A 17,798-nucleotide genomic window follows, 5' to 3' on the forward strand; every position below is an offset into this window, starting at 1 on the left:
TACTAGGCTACTACACGAGAGACTTACTGACACTTGCCAATATCTGTGGCAACGCAGCGACAAATCTAGGCCTGAAGATTAACAGAGAAATCGAGAATTATGATCTTTAATGAAGAGATGAGTAATTCCGTGGTGTCAATTCAACAGCAAGTCATACCCATAGTCAAGCAATATAAATACTTCGCCATATACATAAACGAAAGAAAGATTTACGCAAGCACCCACCAAGATAATCTGAAAATAAAGGCAAAGCGGAATGCAGAAATAATGAAACAGAGCACTGTGGGGCCACACTAAGTATGACGTGGTGCGTGGAATCTGGAAAGGAATAATGGTGCCAGCGATAACATTCGCAAATGCTATTCTGTGCTTAAAATCAGATATCTTGTCGGGGTTGGATGTTAACCAAACATCAGTGGGCCGGTTGGCTTTGGGAGCCCACGGTAACACCCCAAATGAGGCAGTGCAGGGGGACATGGGTTGGGCCTCTTTTGAAGTCGGAGAAGCGCAGTGCAAAATTAGTTTTAAAGAAAGACTCAGGAACATGGATGAAAATAAATGGGTGGCTAAAGTGCACAAGTATCTGTACCTGGAACGCGTGGACACAGAATGGAAGAGGAGGTCAAGAAAGTTGGCAACCAAGTACAGGGTAATTTAAAGTGCAAATAGACAACGAGGAGTCACCAGAAAGAAAGTGAGAGAGACAGAGGCAGTGAATTGGATGCAAAGAATGGAAACAAAAAGGACCACGGAGATTTACAAGAATGAGAAAAAAGAAATTAGACGGGATAATCTCTACGATAACACAAATGTCAGTGCCTTGCTATTTGACGTTCGAGCCGGTTGCCTAAAGACAAAAACTTGGCTGTGGCTTAACTCAGTTATGCCTGGGTGTGCGTAGCGAGAGGTACGGTTAATCTTATTGTTTAGCTTGGTTCTCTCTACGGTTCTCTCTCATCTTTATCGTTTTCGCTTCGTACGTCTGAGTGTTTAGGTTTCGTTGTTACCTCTCGTTAAATTATGGTTACATTAAAGACTAGACATTTTTAAAGTGTAACGGATTTATTTTGAAAGTCTTCATCTTGTTGTTTCTCAATTACCACAAAGACGGCCCGATGGTCGGTGAGGCGGGAGGATAAGAGGTTGTCGTCCAGTTTCTTGAACACATTCCGGGTGCTATCCTCATCTGAATCCACTCGCCTGGCGTACTTACGATGCTTCTCGAGGCGTGCGGCTCGTTCTTCCTCCGTCTCCTCGGCTCGCTGCCTCCTCTTGGTTTCGTTCCGACGACGAAGCCTGGCTTCTTTCAGTCTCTCCGACTCACTTTGCATATCTTCCGACGAATCCCGCCGAGCCGCCCATTCTATATATGCGATGCAACGCCGGCTACTCCTCTGACGTCATGCCAGATGGCGCTGCCAGCTGCGGCGGTTGTTATATAACCATCGTCATCGATATCATTCCTTCTTCATCATTCCATCGTCAATGCATCAGCGTCATACAGTCGTCGTCATGCCTCCATGCTCATAAGTGACCGTTGCAAGCGAGTGCCATAGCAAAGTGGGAGTATGTGGCATATAGCCGAAGCAACCCAAGTGTCAGAATTACCACGACACGTGTTAAACGTGACTACAGGAATGTGGTCTGTCACTACGTTGCTCGAGTGCTATTCGTATTAGCATCGATCGTCATCCTGAGGTGAGTTCTGCCGTAGTTTTTGCAGCCATGTATTTCCCGAGGACTTCCGGATATTTCCCTATCTTTTCCTTTATAAAGCCTCAGAGCGACTGACATATTTCCCTCAATACTCGGTGAGTTGGCATTTCATTATGCCTAAAGGTTGCGCAATACAAAGGGAGTGACACAAAGCCCTGTGGCAGCATTCCAACTCATGACTGCTCGGCCGCGAGCCGGGTGTTTTAGCTGCTGTGCTACTGCAGTTCTCCCACTTAAGAGGAAGCTTAAGATTGGGGTCAACTTACCTATCCGAACGTACGTGAAACGCAGAAATGCTCTCGTTAGTCAACTGCTCAGCCATATTAAATTAGGTTTGCTGAATTCAAGACAAAGCCAACTTTCATCGACTGTCAACCGAAGAATTTCAATTTACGACTTAGAATAAAAAAAATTAGTAAACATATGAAAACAGAAGCGCAAAGTTTAAACATTCGTGCCCCAAAAAATGTCACAAATTTGTAAACCGCATTTGTTAGAGCATGCGTAGTGGACAAATGTAATATCTGAGTTTAAAGCTCAAGCAATATTGTTGGAATGCTTACGGGATGCTCAAAAATTATAGCAGTATATTTTACAGCGGTGCATGATCCAACAATTATGTTCGCTTAAGGTATTGTCTCAATAGGTACACTTTATGTGATGGTGATATCTCGTTATTAATAGCTGAATTAGAGTTTTGAACCTTTTGTATCAGTTTTACACATTTTCCGGTATTCAGCATTTAATATAAAAAAAATCTTGATAGCCTAAATAAAAAGATCTGCTTGGTACAGTCGGTAGATTTCACCATTTTCTTTTAAGTATAGCAAACCTAATCGAATTCCGTGAAGTGGATGTAGAGAAAAGCAATTTCTCCGTTCCCATGTGTTTAAAAGCTCGCAGCGTTTTATACAGTGGGAGCTGCGTACTACTTACTATATACAAGAACTTTTCGAAATGATGGCGTACAATCGTACTATCGCAGTTGTTCGATGAACGACTACGTAGTCTCTGCTGCGATTTCGCACTCGCCTTCGCTACTCTTAATAGTTAATTCGCTTCCGCAATTCTCTTCAAGAGAATAAGAAGAAAAGGTCCTCCATTGTGCGCTTCCACTGCCCTCTGCGACTGAATGGAAGCTTCACGGAAGGACCAGTGACGCAGAGTGGATGAGCCCCCGCTTCCTTCGCAGAAGCGACAGTCAGTCCCGTTCGACACCTTTTACCCTCTAAATGTAACGCGTGTGACACTGCTTGCAACAGCACGCGCAAAGAATGGGCCACAAGAAACATGCAATTGATTTTTTAATATGTGGCCTCGCGGCAGTGCTACGCGTTGCCAAGTTCGCCAAAGGAGTCACGAGATTCTGTTGCGCGATACGCAACGCACTTACATTTAAAGTAAATGTCATCAATGCATCAAAAAACACTAGGCTTGGAAGCATGTCACGTAGCTCAATGCAAGAGCTTTACAGAAAACAAGTGCTTGCTTGTCGATATGTGCGATAGTGAAAATACTTATTGTTTTGTGCTCGCAAGTTCCAGGTGTGATGGCTAACTTGAACCTCATGTTTTACGGACGTCACTCGGCCTCGCTAAGTGTGCATCCACAGTAGCCACAATCTCCATAGTGCGTGACCACCCTATACGTACATTGAAATCGACGCTCTAAGAGTGGACATATCACAAGGATTCTCTTTCACCATCTTGCTTGCCTGCCAACAACTAGGCCGCATACGAGTTTTAGCCGTCTCCTGACTACTCACGGAGCATCGCTCCTTCGTGGCCCCTGGGGTCCTGCATTCACTTCGAGTATGCCTCAATATTTCTGGCATCAAGAAGAAGGCACAGATGCCTTCTTCAAGGCAAGAAGGCACAGAGCATTGAAGCAGGCAGCATTATTGCTACTACATGAGGTCCACGGGGACCACTTACATGTTTAAACTGATGGGTCGGTCATGCACTCCAGTTCAGTAGCTGCAGTGTTTATCCCAGCAAAACCTACAGAGATAAAATTCAGGAGATCGATCATGACATCAACGACGGCTGCCGAAATTGCAGCTCTGTGCGCAGCAGTTCAATTGATCAACCAGGAAACGCCCCAGAAATGGTGCATCTCCTGCGATTCCAAGGTCGCCCTCCAAAGTTGGCCCCACGAACGACTCCTCACGGACATACGAGAAATTCACCATCAGGCAGTTGAGAAAGGACATGGTGACATGACATCGTATTTAAATGGCTGCCAAGTCACTTTGGTACTGTTGGAAACGAGCAAGCAGATGCAGCCGCTCGATCGTCACATACCAATGCCGATTGCGTCGCTATCCCGATGCCAAGAACAGACGCAGCGGGAAAGCTCCGTGCACTTGCTCGCGAGATTACGTTGGCCAAATGAAATTCGACAGACTCTGAAAACCAGCGCATTTGTTCCCTGGATCTGTAGCTCTGCTTTCTACACAGCTTACAACGACGGGAGGTAACTCTCATTTGTCGCCTATGACTTGGAGCAGCTTTTACCAATGCGTACTCCTACCTCATCGGAATGGCCACAAGTATATAGATTGTGAAGTTAACGGGTGCAAAGAGACGATAGGCGCACCTTCTGTGTGATTGTCGTGGTTTCAATACACACAGTCTTCAGCACCACGCTCGACAAAATTTACAACCGTCCCTACACGGAAGACAGAATTCTTGGACCCTGGTCTCAGCCGACGTCGGCATGAACTGCTTTAAAAGCACATTTTCAAGGAAACGCCACTCACTGAAAAACTATACAAAGTGCGGACTGATGCGTTTTTTTTAACATTCTCTTGTTTACTTATGTTTTCAGGCCTTATCTCACCCCCCTGTGCAGAGTAGCCAAGAGGACACTTAATCTGGTCAACCTCTCTGCCTTTCACCTCTTGTTTTCCCTCCACCCTCCTTGCCGGAGGAAATCTTAGTGAACGAGCTGTCGTTGTAACATAGTCTAAACGCGTAATACAGAAGCAGCGCATAAGAAATAACGCAGACGTGTTGTTAAGGCCCATGTAAGCGCATTTACACTTATATCTCGTTCGATCTCAGAAATGAGAACTATCGTAGCTTTTCTTTCTTTTCAGAAACGGTAGCACTAAAGCTCATCTTCTGCTGCTGTTGGCCCCTGACTCCTGCTTGCGGTGTTCAAGTCAGCAAGAGTATAGGCAAGTAACGTCATCGCGATTAGTTTTCTTATCTTGAGTAGTAATAAGAGCTGCATATATTCGGGCAAGCAGTTCGGGAAACGACTGGGGCCGTATTCTGAAACGTTCCACTTTGGAGAAATTTCGCCTAGGCGAAAGTCGCGTTCAATAAGTCTACCGGCTGCTCACCCGTGACGTCAGCATGCACTACCAACACGCGCACTCGTACGCCCCGCAAAACACACGCGAGGGCGCACCGTATGAGTGCAGAGTGGCTCGGGTGTGTTGTTTTCGAATGTATCGGCCGCAGAACGACGCAGGCGTGTGAGTTTATTCAATACATGTCGGGAGCACCCACTGACACCATGACGTCAGAGTGACGTACACCGGAACTGCTAGGTGGCGCGACTTCTTTTCCACTTTTGGTCAACCAGCCAATCAGCGCGCACCTGAAAGCGAAAAAAGAAATTTTGCCAAGTTGAACGTTTCAGAATACGGCCCCTGAATACACGTATAAGAACAGATTTCCCAGTTCTTCGGGAGGGGGGAAAATAAAAACAAAGAGAACGCGTCGGAAGGCTTCCATCGTACGTGACGTGCATGCATCGCTATCGCGTCTTCAACGACTTAGCTTTCGCGTTCGTGTAAGTCTTGCGCCGTCACTTCCGACTTCGCTGTTCTTTTTGAGCCGCTAATGTTGCTGTCTATGTGGTTGCTACGGTTTCGCTCTGGAGTAAAGGTTTTCGTGTAAACAGATCACGTATTCTTATGTATGTTCTTGTGAGGCTTAAGCCTTTTAGCTTAGATATCTGGCTTTTGAGTCAGCGGCCTTTTATTAAAAACAAATTTAAAAAGCAAACAAGTGTTCAGAGCTTCGAATTCCACACTGCACGGCAGAAAAAGAGAACAAGGATTGTGAATGTACTACAAGAATTCGAAGGAGCTTCACCGAATGTTGCTCGCTGTGCGCTTTGAAGACATCTTAAGGAAGGCTGCTTTTTTCTTTTTCTTTTTTGGGGGTCAGATACTTCGAGAAGTAAGCAAACGGCTTGTGCGCAATGTTCACATTTGGATTTAGCCTAGACTTTATGCGTGTTCAGGAATACATGCTTAGTGACCGCGCCTTACGTTGTTTTCATTTTCGCTTCATCCATCCACACAGAAAACTCTGAAACACACACACACACACACACACACACACATATATATATATATATATATATATATATATATATATATATATATATATATATATGAGTGTGTGACCACAATAACCAAAGATAACCATGCATTTGTGATTTTCATCCTACTTTATATATATATATATATATATATATATATATATATATATTGTCGCCATAGGACAATTGATAGTGCAACACACGCGTAATGCGGAGGTGGTGGGTTCGGCTCCCCACCGGCGCCAAGTTATCTTTTCGTCCGCTTTCATTTCCCCTTTCTTTATTATTTTCAGAATTTCAGTTTCCACCACAGCTAATTTCCCTGTGCTTTCCTTAGCTTCATTGTCTGTATATATAGTCCATATAGACACAAACGAGAAGAAAGGAAACCGAGGGTTCCGATTTTTATTAGTCATATCATAAGAAGTCATATGATATGACTATATTGTTACGGGACAATATATATGCGAGGGGAAGTAAAAAAAAATGTGGTTGATCCCTCTTATATAGGAATCGGTATAGAACACGAAAGTGAAACGTGTCTTCACAGAAGTAGTGTAATGTTTATTGCACATTGATATATAATGTCTATTGGTGTTTTGTGGCTAAAGCGCCCTTAGGCGTTGATGCACCCACGCTGACGCCTGGTGGCACGTCTCCTCCATCACGACTACCAACGTCGATGACCATGAGCAACCGTCGTGCATATGGAAGCTGCACTACGCTGCACACGCTAGCACAACGCGAAAGACGAAGCACGTAACTGACACACTAATACAACGCGCAAGACAAAGCACGTAACTGAATCGTCACCGAGTCAAATCAGCGCGTACAGCGCGTCGTAATTGCAGCCTCCGCGATCAACTTCAGAAACATTTTCAGAGCTAATTGCGGAGGCCACGCTCCGCTGTGCTGAGTACGGTGAACGCCACCTAGGTGGCGTTGGTAGTGCTTCTTGATGCCAGCGTCCCTTCGAATGCTGGCATCGAGGCGTCGTAGTGCTGAGACCACCGAAGCGTTCACTGTCGGTGCGCGTTAGTGTCATAATGCAGTACTTCTCTTTTCTGCTCGTAGGCGGCGGCACCGCCCCGAGCAAGAGCGCGGGTACACGGAGGAGTGTTAGATATATAAGGCGCGTCTGTGTAGCTCTCTGCAAATGCGTTTGTGGCGCAATGGGTTAAACGCTCGGCGATCTAACGTCGCGGACCGAGAGGTCGTGGGTTCGATTTCCAAATTTTGCATGTTTGTGGAACTTTTTCTTCTGGTTTCTTTCTTTGTATTATGTTCGTGTACATTGTAAGCTGACGTATTTCCGTGACGGAAATACGTCAGTGAAGTCTTGGTGGACCCCGGCATAAAACACTTTCGTGTTAAAAATGTCACAGTGTCGCCCTAAGGGCGAAGCAATGAATGCGATAGCAACACAGCAATGTCATACGAAGTAAGGTGAGCGGCTTTGGTAGCAATATGAATTGTAGTAAACATGAGCTGATTAAGTAAGCAGGTGTGCTGCGGCGTAAGTAGACCGACATGAAGAGAGACTCGATGACCGCGAGAAGGCGCGTGTGAAACGGTGGTGTTGATGAGAAGCGCTTCCCGTGGGCAGCGCGTGTGAAGGGACACGCCTGTAGCGCTGCACTGCCGATCCGGGCAGCATTGCATGTGTAGCGTGCGTTGGAAAATGTGGCCCGACTATTACTAACTGTGGTGTGAGCGCGCACAAACAAACATGAATAGATCACACTGAATGACTGCAGACAACGACTGTCAAAACGCTGGCAGCAAGCGCATATACGCCGCAGCGGGCGAAGGTACGTGCGGTCTATCGCTTTAACGGAAACTGAGCGGCGCATGCACAGCGCATAAAGGTCAGAGCCGTGTGGAGATAAGAGACGGTGCGAGCAAGCGACGAGCGCGGTTGTTGGCAGAGTAGAAGTGCGCCCCCCCCCCCCCCCCCCCTCCGGCGCTTTAATGTCATCTGGGAGGGAGGAGCGCCTCTCCCGGTGGATTGTAAAACAGCACTCGTTACTTTCATTTCCAAACCAGGTAAAGCCATTAATATAAACAATCTCCGGCCCATCTCCCTTACCTCTTGTGTGGGAAAGTTAATGGAGACCATGGTCCGCGACCGATTGTCTACCTACCTCGAAATACAGAACACCTTCGCAGACACTATGTACGGCTTCCGTCCACACCGGTCCGCACAAGATGTTCTGCTCAAACTCCATCGGGAGATCCTGGCTCCGGTCGAACACCCCAGCGACGATAAGGTAGTTCTTGCCTTGGACTTAAAGGGAGCGTTTGACAACGTGACCCACGAGATCATCCTTACACACCTGTCCCAAACAGACTGTGGATGCAACACATTTCGATATATCCGACAATTCCTGACGGATCGGCAATCCTACATTCGTCTGCAACACTCAGAACATGGCCCGTACCAGCTTGGTACGCGAGGGACGCCACAGGGAGCGGTTCTCTCGCCAGTCCTCTTCAACTTGGCCATGGTCAGGCTCCCTACCCTACTGAGTGCGGTCCCCGGCGTGCAGCACGCTCTGTACGCCGACGACATCACTCTGTGGGCAACACATGGTTTGGTAGGAGACATCGAGACCAGCCTGCAGCAAGCGGCGTCTATTGTGGACGAATACGCACGCCGCTGCGGTCTTGAATGCTCCCCGAGCAAATCGGAATTCGTGCATCTTCGGTCCAATCCGAAATGCACAACCAAAATCGCCCTCTGCCTGCTTAGCGGTCCAATCCCCGAACACGAGGAGATACGAGTATTGGGACTCTTTATTCACCGGAACCGCAAGATTGATACAACTCTCCAAAAGCTCCGCAAGTTGGGGGACCAAGTGGGCCGCATGGTCCGCCGGGTTTCTAACAAACGGGGGGGGGGGATTACGATGCAAAGACGCCCTGCGGCTGGCGAATGCGTTCGTGACCAGCCGGATTCTGTATTCGGCACCGTACCTCCACCTGCGCTAATGCGATGAGAACGCACTCGAAGTGATTCTCCGCAAACTCACAAGAAAGCCCTCGATCTCCCCATCACTACGTCCAATCAACGTCTTCTCGAGTTAGGAATGACGAACACCTTTGGGGAGCTCCGTGAGGCGCATCTCAACAATCAATACTTGCGGTTAGGCAAAACAGCAGTGGGTAGCCGCCTTCTGACCCGCTTACACATCGCTTACACAACTCAACGGGAGGAGCGGGTCTCCTTGCCTGAAGCCTGGCGCTTCGCACTACAGGTACGACCCCTCCCAAGCAACATGACCAAGGATGCCCACGATGGCCGCCGCCTCGCGCGTGCGGCGTCCATTTCCGAGCGGTACGGCACCCGGCCGGGGGTATTCTACACCGATGCAGCTGGCCCGCACCACGGGGGCTGGTATACGGCAGCTGTCATCCACCAAAACGAACCAGTACAGGGCCTCACTTTCCGTGCCCCTAACATAACACACGCGGAGGAAGTCGCCATCGCGCTAGCCGCCGCGGATCCAGCTTCCCGAGTCATCATCACCGACTCTAGGGAAGCCTGTCGCAACCTGCAGCAGGACGCATTCCGTATCGTACCTTTAAAATTCTTCACCGATGTGAGTACCAGGGTTACCCGACCCGGCGAACCGTCATCTGAGCCCCAGCACATGCGGGGATCGAGGGAAATGAGGTAGCAGACGCTACCGCCCGCGCGCTTAACTACCGGGCATCGCCTCATCCGTCGCATATAGAGGACCAGGATTTCAATTCGGCTATTAATTTCCGGCAAATTTCTATTTTCTACCAATCTTCTCACGGCCGGTATCCTCCCCCGTGTAAAGGCCTCACGAAGGCAGAGGAGCGCTGGCTCCTGCGCCTCTATACCAACACAGTACTGTGCCCGGCAGTACTGAAGCATTTTAATTCAGCTTTTTCAGGCGAGTGCCCGCACTGTGGGAACGTGTCCGCGGACACCTACCACATGGTATGGGCATGCCCCAACAACCCGGCCTACCTCTCCCACCCCCATCCTTCCCGGGAGAGCTGGGAGGCTGCCCTGCTCGGTTGCTCGACCATACAGGACCAACGTGCCCTGGTGGACCGAGCCCAGGCTGCCGCAAAAGCCACAGGGGTCCCGGAATAGGAACCCCTCCTAGACTTTGTACGGGGCGGGCCCTTCTGGCTCGTCCCAAACTCTCTCTTTGTATATAGCGACAATAAATGTTTTTCACTCACTCACTCCCGCTTCCTTGCTTGCGCGTGGAAGATTGAGTGCGTTCGCTCTCCGTGACAGCCTGCGTGCCCGCACGCTTCCGCTCGGGCATACGGCGCGCGGCGAAGATTTTATCTATACGGAACCTCACGGTGACGGCGACGGCAGAAATCCGGTGGAAGTGGCCATATAATTGCTATCGCAATAAAATTAAAGGGACTTTTGAGAACAGGTACAGGGTCATCCACTCCTAGTACGAACACGGCGCAGCGTGGCCGCGCTTCGCGGAGCGCCAGCGCACACGGCGTGGCCAGCGCACACGGCGCACACGGCACACGACACGGCGCGGCGCACACGGCGTGCGCTGGCGCTCCGCGGAGCGCGGCCACGCTGCACCGTGTTCGTAATAAGAGTGGGCGACCCTGTACATTTATTCTAATGATAGAAAACTGAACCATACATTATTTTTCTACATAACCTTCCTGCACTTCAACGCACTTTGCCCAACGTTTCACAAGTTTTTTGATTCCATCTGAAAAAACATTTTTGGGTTGCACCTGTAACCAATTTTGCACCGCATCAATGACTTCTGCACCGGTTGCAAATCTTTTCCTGAGCGCTTCCTTCAATGGTCTAAACATATGAATATCGCTTGGAACCTGGTCTGGACTGCATGGCGGGTGTTCTAGCAATTCTAAACCCAACTCCTTTATTGTTATGGCCGTCCGTTTGGCAGAATGTGGCCGAGCGTTATCTTGCTGTAGGATGACACCTTTTCGCAGTTTTCCACGATGTTTGAATCTGACTGCAGGTTCCAGTTTAGTTCGCAACACATCACAATAGTTGATGATGATGTATGGTGTTTAATGGCGCAAGGGCCAGGTATGGCCAAAGAGCGCCAGGCCAGTGTGTTCATGAGTTGACAATGGAGCAATGAATTGCGAAAGGTAGATGTGTCGTGGCTGTAAAAGGGCCTAAAAACAATAGCTGTAAAATGCGTAAAATATATATGTAATAAAATTATGGCAATGGCTAATGAGGTGCACTATGAACACGAAAGAACAAATTGCAAGATAATGAAGATAAACGAAAATTTATCATTGATAAACTTTTCAAACAGCACTACTGCCTTGACAGACCCTTTGAAACGCAAGGGCCGGGAGGCGCGTGCTATGCAAAACTACTATCGTGGCGGCATCCTCTGGAGAGAGGGTGTGCTACGAAACTATTGGGCAAATAACATGCAATACTACATCGCTCAGAAAATCCAGGACAGCTTTAGTGCTAAAGAGAGGTTTGTCGCCCAGAAACATAGCGGGATGGAGTGGAAGACAGTACCGGTACGCTAGGGGAAAGTGCCTTTTTCTCTCTGTTTCGGCTTCCCTGCACTCCACGAGGACGTGGAGCACGTTAAGCCTCTCTCCACATCTACCACAGGTTGGCGGGTCATTTCCAGTTAAGAGGAAATTGTGGGTGCCGTATGTATGTCCTATTCTCAGACGAGATAATAGGACATTTGTTCTTCGTATTTTCGTAACGGCATGCCAGGGACCTATTTGTGGCTTAACTAAGTGGAGCTTATTGTTCGTTTCGGTATCCCACAAGCGCTGCCAGTGGCTTCGAAGTTTTTCTCAAGTAGGGCTTGAGATCGCTGGCAGGGATAGAAGCGGTAGGGTTAAGGGCTCGCGATGTAGTTGATGTGGCCATTTGATCAGCCAGAACATTCCCATCAATGCCTCTATGGCCAGGCACCCAGCATATAATAATATGCTGGTTAGACATGTATGCCTTGCACAGAGCAGAATACAGTTCAATAAGTACAGGGTTTGTGTGTCTATGTAGAGTCATGATGGCTTTTACGACGCTTAGGGAGTCTGTAAATATTATTGATCTTTTGAGTTTCGATTTGCCTATACTCTTCACAGCCGATAAAAGTGCATAGGCCTCAGCCGTAAAAATGCTTGTTTGCGGGTGCAGTACATCGGACTCGGAGAACGATGGGCCGACTACTGCATAAGATACCCCTGCATGTGACTTGGAAGCGTCGGTGTAAAACTGAGTGCAGGACGAGTACTTGAACTGGATTTCTAGAAAATGCATCCATATATGTGCCTCTGGAGCATCTTTTGTGACCTCTACAAACGAAGTATCACACTCTGTGAGTTGCCAATGCCACGGTGGCACTGGCTTTGCTGGGGCCATCAGAGTATTTTCAAGTAGTGGGATGTCCATTTCTTCACAAATTTTTCTTACACGTAGTGAAAAGGGTTCTCTTGCTGTCGGCCGGTTATTAAAGAGTGTGGAACTGGTCATATCATTTACGGTTGAGAAGGACGGGTGTTCCGAGTTTGAATTTACTTTCAGGAAATAGGTGAGGCTTAAGGATGAACGTTGCATATCAAGCGACCACATGTCCGCCTCTACATACAGGCTTGCCACAGGACTTGTCCTGAAGGCACCAGTGGCTAGGCGGATGCCTAGATGGTGTACAGGATCCAGCATCCTTAGGGCGCTTGGCGTAGCGGAATGGTACACTATGGCACCGTAATCTAATCTTGTGAGTATGAGGCTCTTGTACAAATTTAAAAGACACTGTGTGTCACTACCCCAAGCGGTGCGTGACAACACTTTTAGAATATTCATTGTTTTCATACACTTGTTTCTTAGATACCGTATGTGTGCCACAAATGTAAGCTTCGTATCTAGAATCATACCTAAAAATTTATGTTCTGTTTTTACGTGCACGCGTTGTCCCTGCAACTCAATGTCAGGATCGGGGTGCAGACCCCTCTTTCTGGAGAACAGGACGCAGGTGGTCTTTTGTGGGTTAAGGCTAAATCCATTCTCGTCTGCCCACTTAGACACCTTGTTCAGACCAAGCTGAATCTGCCGCTCACAGACTGCGAGATTGCACGAGGCGAAACCTATCTGTACATCATCGACGTATGCAGAATAAAACATGTTTCTTGGGATATACAGACGCAAAGAACTCATTTTTACGATAAAGAGAGCGCAACTGAGCACCCCACCCTGTGGCACTCCAGTTTCCTGCACAAAAGGTCTTGATACAGCATTTCCCACACGAACACGGAAAGTGCGATTAGATAAATAACTTTCTATGACATTTAACATGTTACCACGTATACCAACGTGCGAGAGGTCTCTAAGTATTCCAAACCGCCACGTACTATCGTAGGCTTTTTCTATATCAAGGAATACAGAGAGAAAGAACTGTTTATGGACGAAAGCTTCACGAATTTGCTTCTCAATACGTATCAAATGGTCGGCGGTGGATCGACCTTCTCGAAACCCGCATTTGTACGGGTCAAGCAATTTGTTTGATTCGAGAAAATGTATTAGTCGGCGGTTAATCATTTTTTCGAACAGTTTGCTGAGGCAGCTTGTTAGTGCTATAGGACGGTAACTCGAAGCAGACGATGGGTCCTTGCCCTGCTTCAGTATAGGAACGACAATGGCCTCTTTCCAGGCAGAGGGGATCTTGCCGGAGGTCCATATAGCATTGTATAGGGAGAGGAGAGTTTTCTTTATTTCATGAGGAAGGTGTTTCAGCATTTGATAAGCTATGCGGTCAGAGCCTGGCGCAGACTTATTGCAACAACTAAGTGATGCATACAGCTCAGCAATGCAGAATGGCTGGTTGTATGCCTCGTTTCCCGTACCTTTTCTTTCTAGTTTCTGTTTTTCTATTGTAGCCTTGTGCCTTTTAAATGTTTGGGAATAATGAGATGAGCTGGCCACATGTTCAAAATGTGCTCCCAGGCAGTTAGCTTGGTCTTCCAGACTGTGGCCTTGTGTGTTTACCAACGGGAGTGAATAGGTTTGTAGCCCTTTTATCTTATTAACTTTCTTGCAGACTCTGCCCTCGTCTGTATATGAGTTTATGCCTGATAAAAACTTTTTCCAACTTTCTCTCCTGGCGTGTCGGCGCGTTCTTCTGCCCTCCGATTTAATTTTCTTAAAATTAACAAGATTTTCCGCAGTTGGGGAGTCGCGTAGCAACCCCCACGCTTTGTTCTGTTTCCTACGAGCGTTCCGACATTCCTCGTTCCACCATGGGACACGGCGTTTGCAGGTCGCACCATTCATTTCTGGTATACATTCAGTAGCGGCATTGATTATGAAAGATGCAAGATACTCAACCGCAGCATCAATTCCCAGCAAAAATATGTCAGGCCACGAGATACCACTTGTAAGACTTTTGAATTTCTCCCAATCTGCCATGGCCAACTTCCAGCGGGGTGCCTGTGGTAGAGGTTCGTTTTGTAGTGGTGATCTCAGCAGTATCGGGAAGTGGTCACTCCCGTAAGGATTTTTTATAACTTCCCATTTAAGTTCAGCAAATATAGACGGGGAAGCTACACTGAGATCAATGGAAGAAAAAGTTTTGTTTGCGAGATTGTAGTAGGTGGGTTCCTTCTTATTCAGGAGACACGCACCAGAGGAGAAAAGAAATTGTTCAATTAGGCGTCCTCGCGCATCGATACGTGTGTCGCCCCACAAGCTGCTGTGTGCATTGAAATCGCCAAGAACGAGGTAATGGTTCTGGTAATTCATCTATAAATGACTGAAATTCATGCTTGTGTAAAGAATGGTGTGGGGGTATGTAGAGTGAGCAAATGGTTATGAGCTTACCCAGAAGTACAGCACGAACGGCTACCGCCTCAAGTGCCGTTTTGAGTGGAAGTGGCTGACAGGCTACTCTTCTGTCGAGTATGATGGCCACACCACCACATGATGCGGCAGAATCCTCGCGATCTCTTCTGAAAACAATATTCTGACGTAGGAAGTTGGTGTTTCTGGAGTTTAGGTGCGTTTCTTGAACACACAGCACCTTTGGATTAAATTTATTGATAAGTTCTTGGATGTCGTCTAGGTTGTGGATTAGTCCCCTAACATTCCACTGCATTATTGTGTTCATGTTGGAGAAAAATAAAAGGTGCTGTGTGTCTCAAAAGGCAGGAGAGTGACTTTACTTTACAGGGCCTTTGTTTGGCCCTGTAATTGGTGTTTTGTCTTTTTTGGAGCGGTCGAGAGAACCTCGCCGCTCCTTCGACGCTAGCTGCGCCGTTTGGCTTGGACTGGTGTCTATAGCCTCTTGCGAGGCACTGGACACCCGCTCCAGAGAGCGATGTGTGCGTCGCGTAGACTTCATCTCGAGCGACGAAGTCTTTGTCCCCACCGGGCCGGAGGTCGAAAGGACCCCTGTGGCCTCTACGGTGCCCTGGCTGCTGCCGGAGCTTGTAGATGCCACTGGTGTGGAGACTTTGAGAGATGGCAGGGCAGCGTTGGCTGCTCCCACCGTAGGGGACCTCGTTGACCTCGGCACGCTAGGCGTGGTCCGGGCTGCCGCCAGAAGCCGTTGCGGTGCCGCCCCCCGTTGCACCACTTCGGCGAAGGATGTTTTCAGTGAGAATAATGATGAGATCCGATGTCGAGCTTCACGGAATGTTATATTCTCCTTAACTTTTACTGCAATTATTTCCTTTTCTTTCTTCCAGGTTGGACAAGCTCTGGAGTATGCAGGGTGACAGCCGTCGCAGTTCGCACAATGTAGCTCATCATTATGGCAGTCATCAGCAGAGTGAGCGGTTGTGCCGCATTTTGCGCAAATAAGCTGCCCTCTGCAGCTCTGGGATGCGTGACCAAATCTCTGACATTTGAAGCAACGTCGCGGGTTTGGAATATAAGCTCGAACATGAAATTTTACAAGCCGGTTTCGAGAGTCTCAGGTAATGTAGCTGAGTTGAAAGTGAGTATTAAGTGCTTTGTTGGGATTTCGATGTCATTCCGCCTGATTTTGATGCGCTGCACGTGGATTACGCCTTGGTCCTTCCATCCATCCAGGAGTTCTTCTTCATTCAATGTCATTAAGTCGTCATCTGATACCACGCCTTTCACTGTGTTCATAGTTTGATGTGCGCTCACAGAAACAGGTATGTTACCAAAAGCTACGAGGTGTGCGAGTTTGTTGTCTTGTTCCTTGTCTTTTAGTTCGAGGAGCAAATCTCCACTTGACATCTTTGTTACCTTATAACCAGCTCCAATGGTCTCTTTTAGGCACTTGGCCACAAGAAATGAGGAAATTGCTTTAGCTTTCGTAGATGACTGCTCACAGTGAAGGACGTAGAATTTGGGGAAAGTTTCTTTGTTTTTGGGTCAGAATAGCGAGGTTGCGTCGGTGCGTACCCTTTTCGAGGCACGATCTGTAGAAAAGGGGTTTGAGGATCCCATGGAAATAAGTGATTTATTCGGCAACAGCGTCTGCCACCCACCACGGAGCCGAACAAGGGGACATGGCAGAACATATAAACAAGTCTGCACAGCGCCAGCAGTATGCCGTTACTATAACCCAATATGGTATACCCAAGGTAGGACAGCCACACCAGGTTAACCCTTGCCGCCAGGAAAAGTGGAAGTGAATAGAAAAGATGAGAAGACAGGAAAGATGAAAAGCGGGAGAAAAAGACGAAGATTGGAGAGGAAGACAGGAAAAGGCGACTGCCGATTTCCCCCGGGTGGGTCAGTCCGGGGGTGCCGTCTATGTGAAGCAGAGGTCGAAGAGGTGTGTTGCCTCCGCCGGGGGGCCATAAAGGTCCGAACACCCAGCATCGGCTCAGCCCCCAGGATCCCCCTTTCCCCAGACACGGTTAAGCCGCACACGGCTCCACGCGGGAGGGTCCAACCCTCATGTGCTCGGGTCCGTGGTGCCGCAACACACCAAACGCCTGCTTACGCAGACGCCCCTGCGGGGCATATCACAATAGTTCTCGCTACTCACAGTATCACCTCTTGGGGTGAAATGAACTGCTACCCCACCTTCCAGGTCCCGGAATAGTGTTAGCATAATCTTACCAGCTGGTGGTTGACGTTTAAATTTCCTATCTTCTGGTGATGATGAGTGTTTCCAAACCATGCTCGCATCCTTACTTTCAGGTTCGGGACGATGTACCCAGGTTTCATCTACAGTAACAATTTGCTGCAAAAATCCATCACCCTCGCGACGATAACGGACCAAATGTTTATGACAGATGTCCGACCTTTGTGCTGTTACGATTCCCTTATAGCTGCGATGCCCTGACCAGGTGTAGTCAATTCTGATTCACTCTGAGCGGCCATGCTCGGACCACGTGCAAACGCATGGTAATCGGCATGCCTGACGATCTCGCTCGTCAACGTGAATAGACGTGTCAGTCGCGAGGGTCAGAGGCGAAGCCTGTCGTGCCGCCCTGCAACCTTTCCTCCCCCGCTGAGGACGTTCACCCCGCTACGGTCACCCATCATCTCTACTTCGTCTGGCTTGCCCCATGTCCTGCAGTGGGGGAGAGGAGAGGGGGAGATTGCCCGGATGGTGGAGGGTATGGAGTGGTCACGGCGGAAGCACCGAGACCATGCGTCTCACGAATCCCTTCTTGTTTATTTTGCAGGCCGTCCTTTTCATTTCTTCACCTGTACCAGCCGATGCACTGAACACCGACAATCTACCTAATCCTACTACGACTGCGCATCAAGTTGTCGGGTTTGA

General features: G+C 48.3%; 1 protein-coding gene across 1 annotated transcript; it reads left to right on the forward strand.

The window, feature by feature from the left end:
• The first annotated feature begins 8,174 nt into the window (after positions 1 to 8,174).
• LOC119452748 (uncharacterized) lies at positions 8,175 to 9,737 on the forward strand. Its single transcript, XM_037714699.1, has 2 exons — positions 8,175 to 8,915; positions 9,315 to 9,737. The coding sequence occupies exons 1-2, from the start codon at positions 8,175 to 8,177 to the stop codon at positions 9,735 to 9,737; spliced, it is 1,164 nt and encodes a 387-aa protein (XP_037570627.1).
• Positions 9,738 to 17,798: the final 8,061 nt, after the last annotated feature.

The sequence above is a fragment of the Dermacentor silvarum genome, chromosome 5 (genome assembly GCF_013339745.2).
Source record: "Dermacentor silvarum isolate Dsil-2018 chromosome 5, BIME_Dsil_1.4, whole genome shotgun sequence".
NCBI classification, from domain to species: domain Eukaryota; kingdom Metazoa; phylum Arthropoda; class Arachnida; order Ixodida; family Ixodidae; genus Dermacentor; species Dermacentor silvarum.

Coding starts and splice junctions, on each gene's coding strand:
- LOC119452748 (XM_037714699.1), top strand. CDS start 8,175: ATGGTCCGCGACCGATTGTCTACCTACCTCGAAATACAGAACACCTTC. Junction 8,916..9,314: donor TCCGCAAGTTGGGGGACCAA/GTGGGCCGCATG, acceptor TTCGCACTACAG/GTACGACCCCTCCCAAGCAA.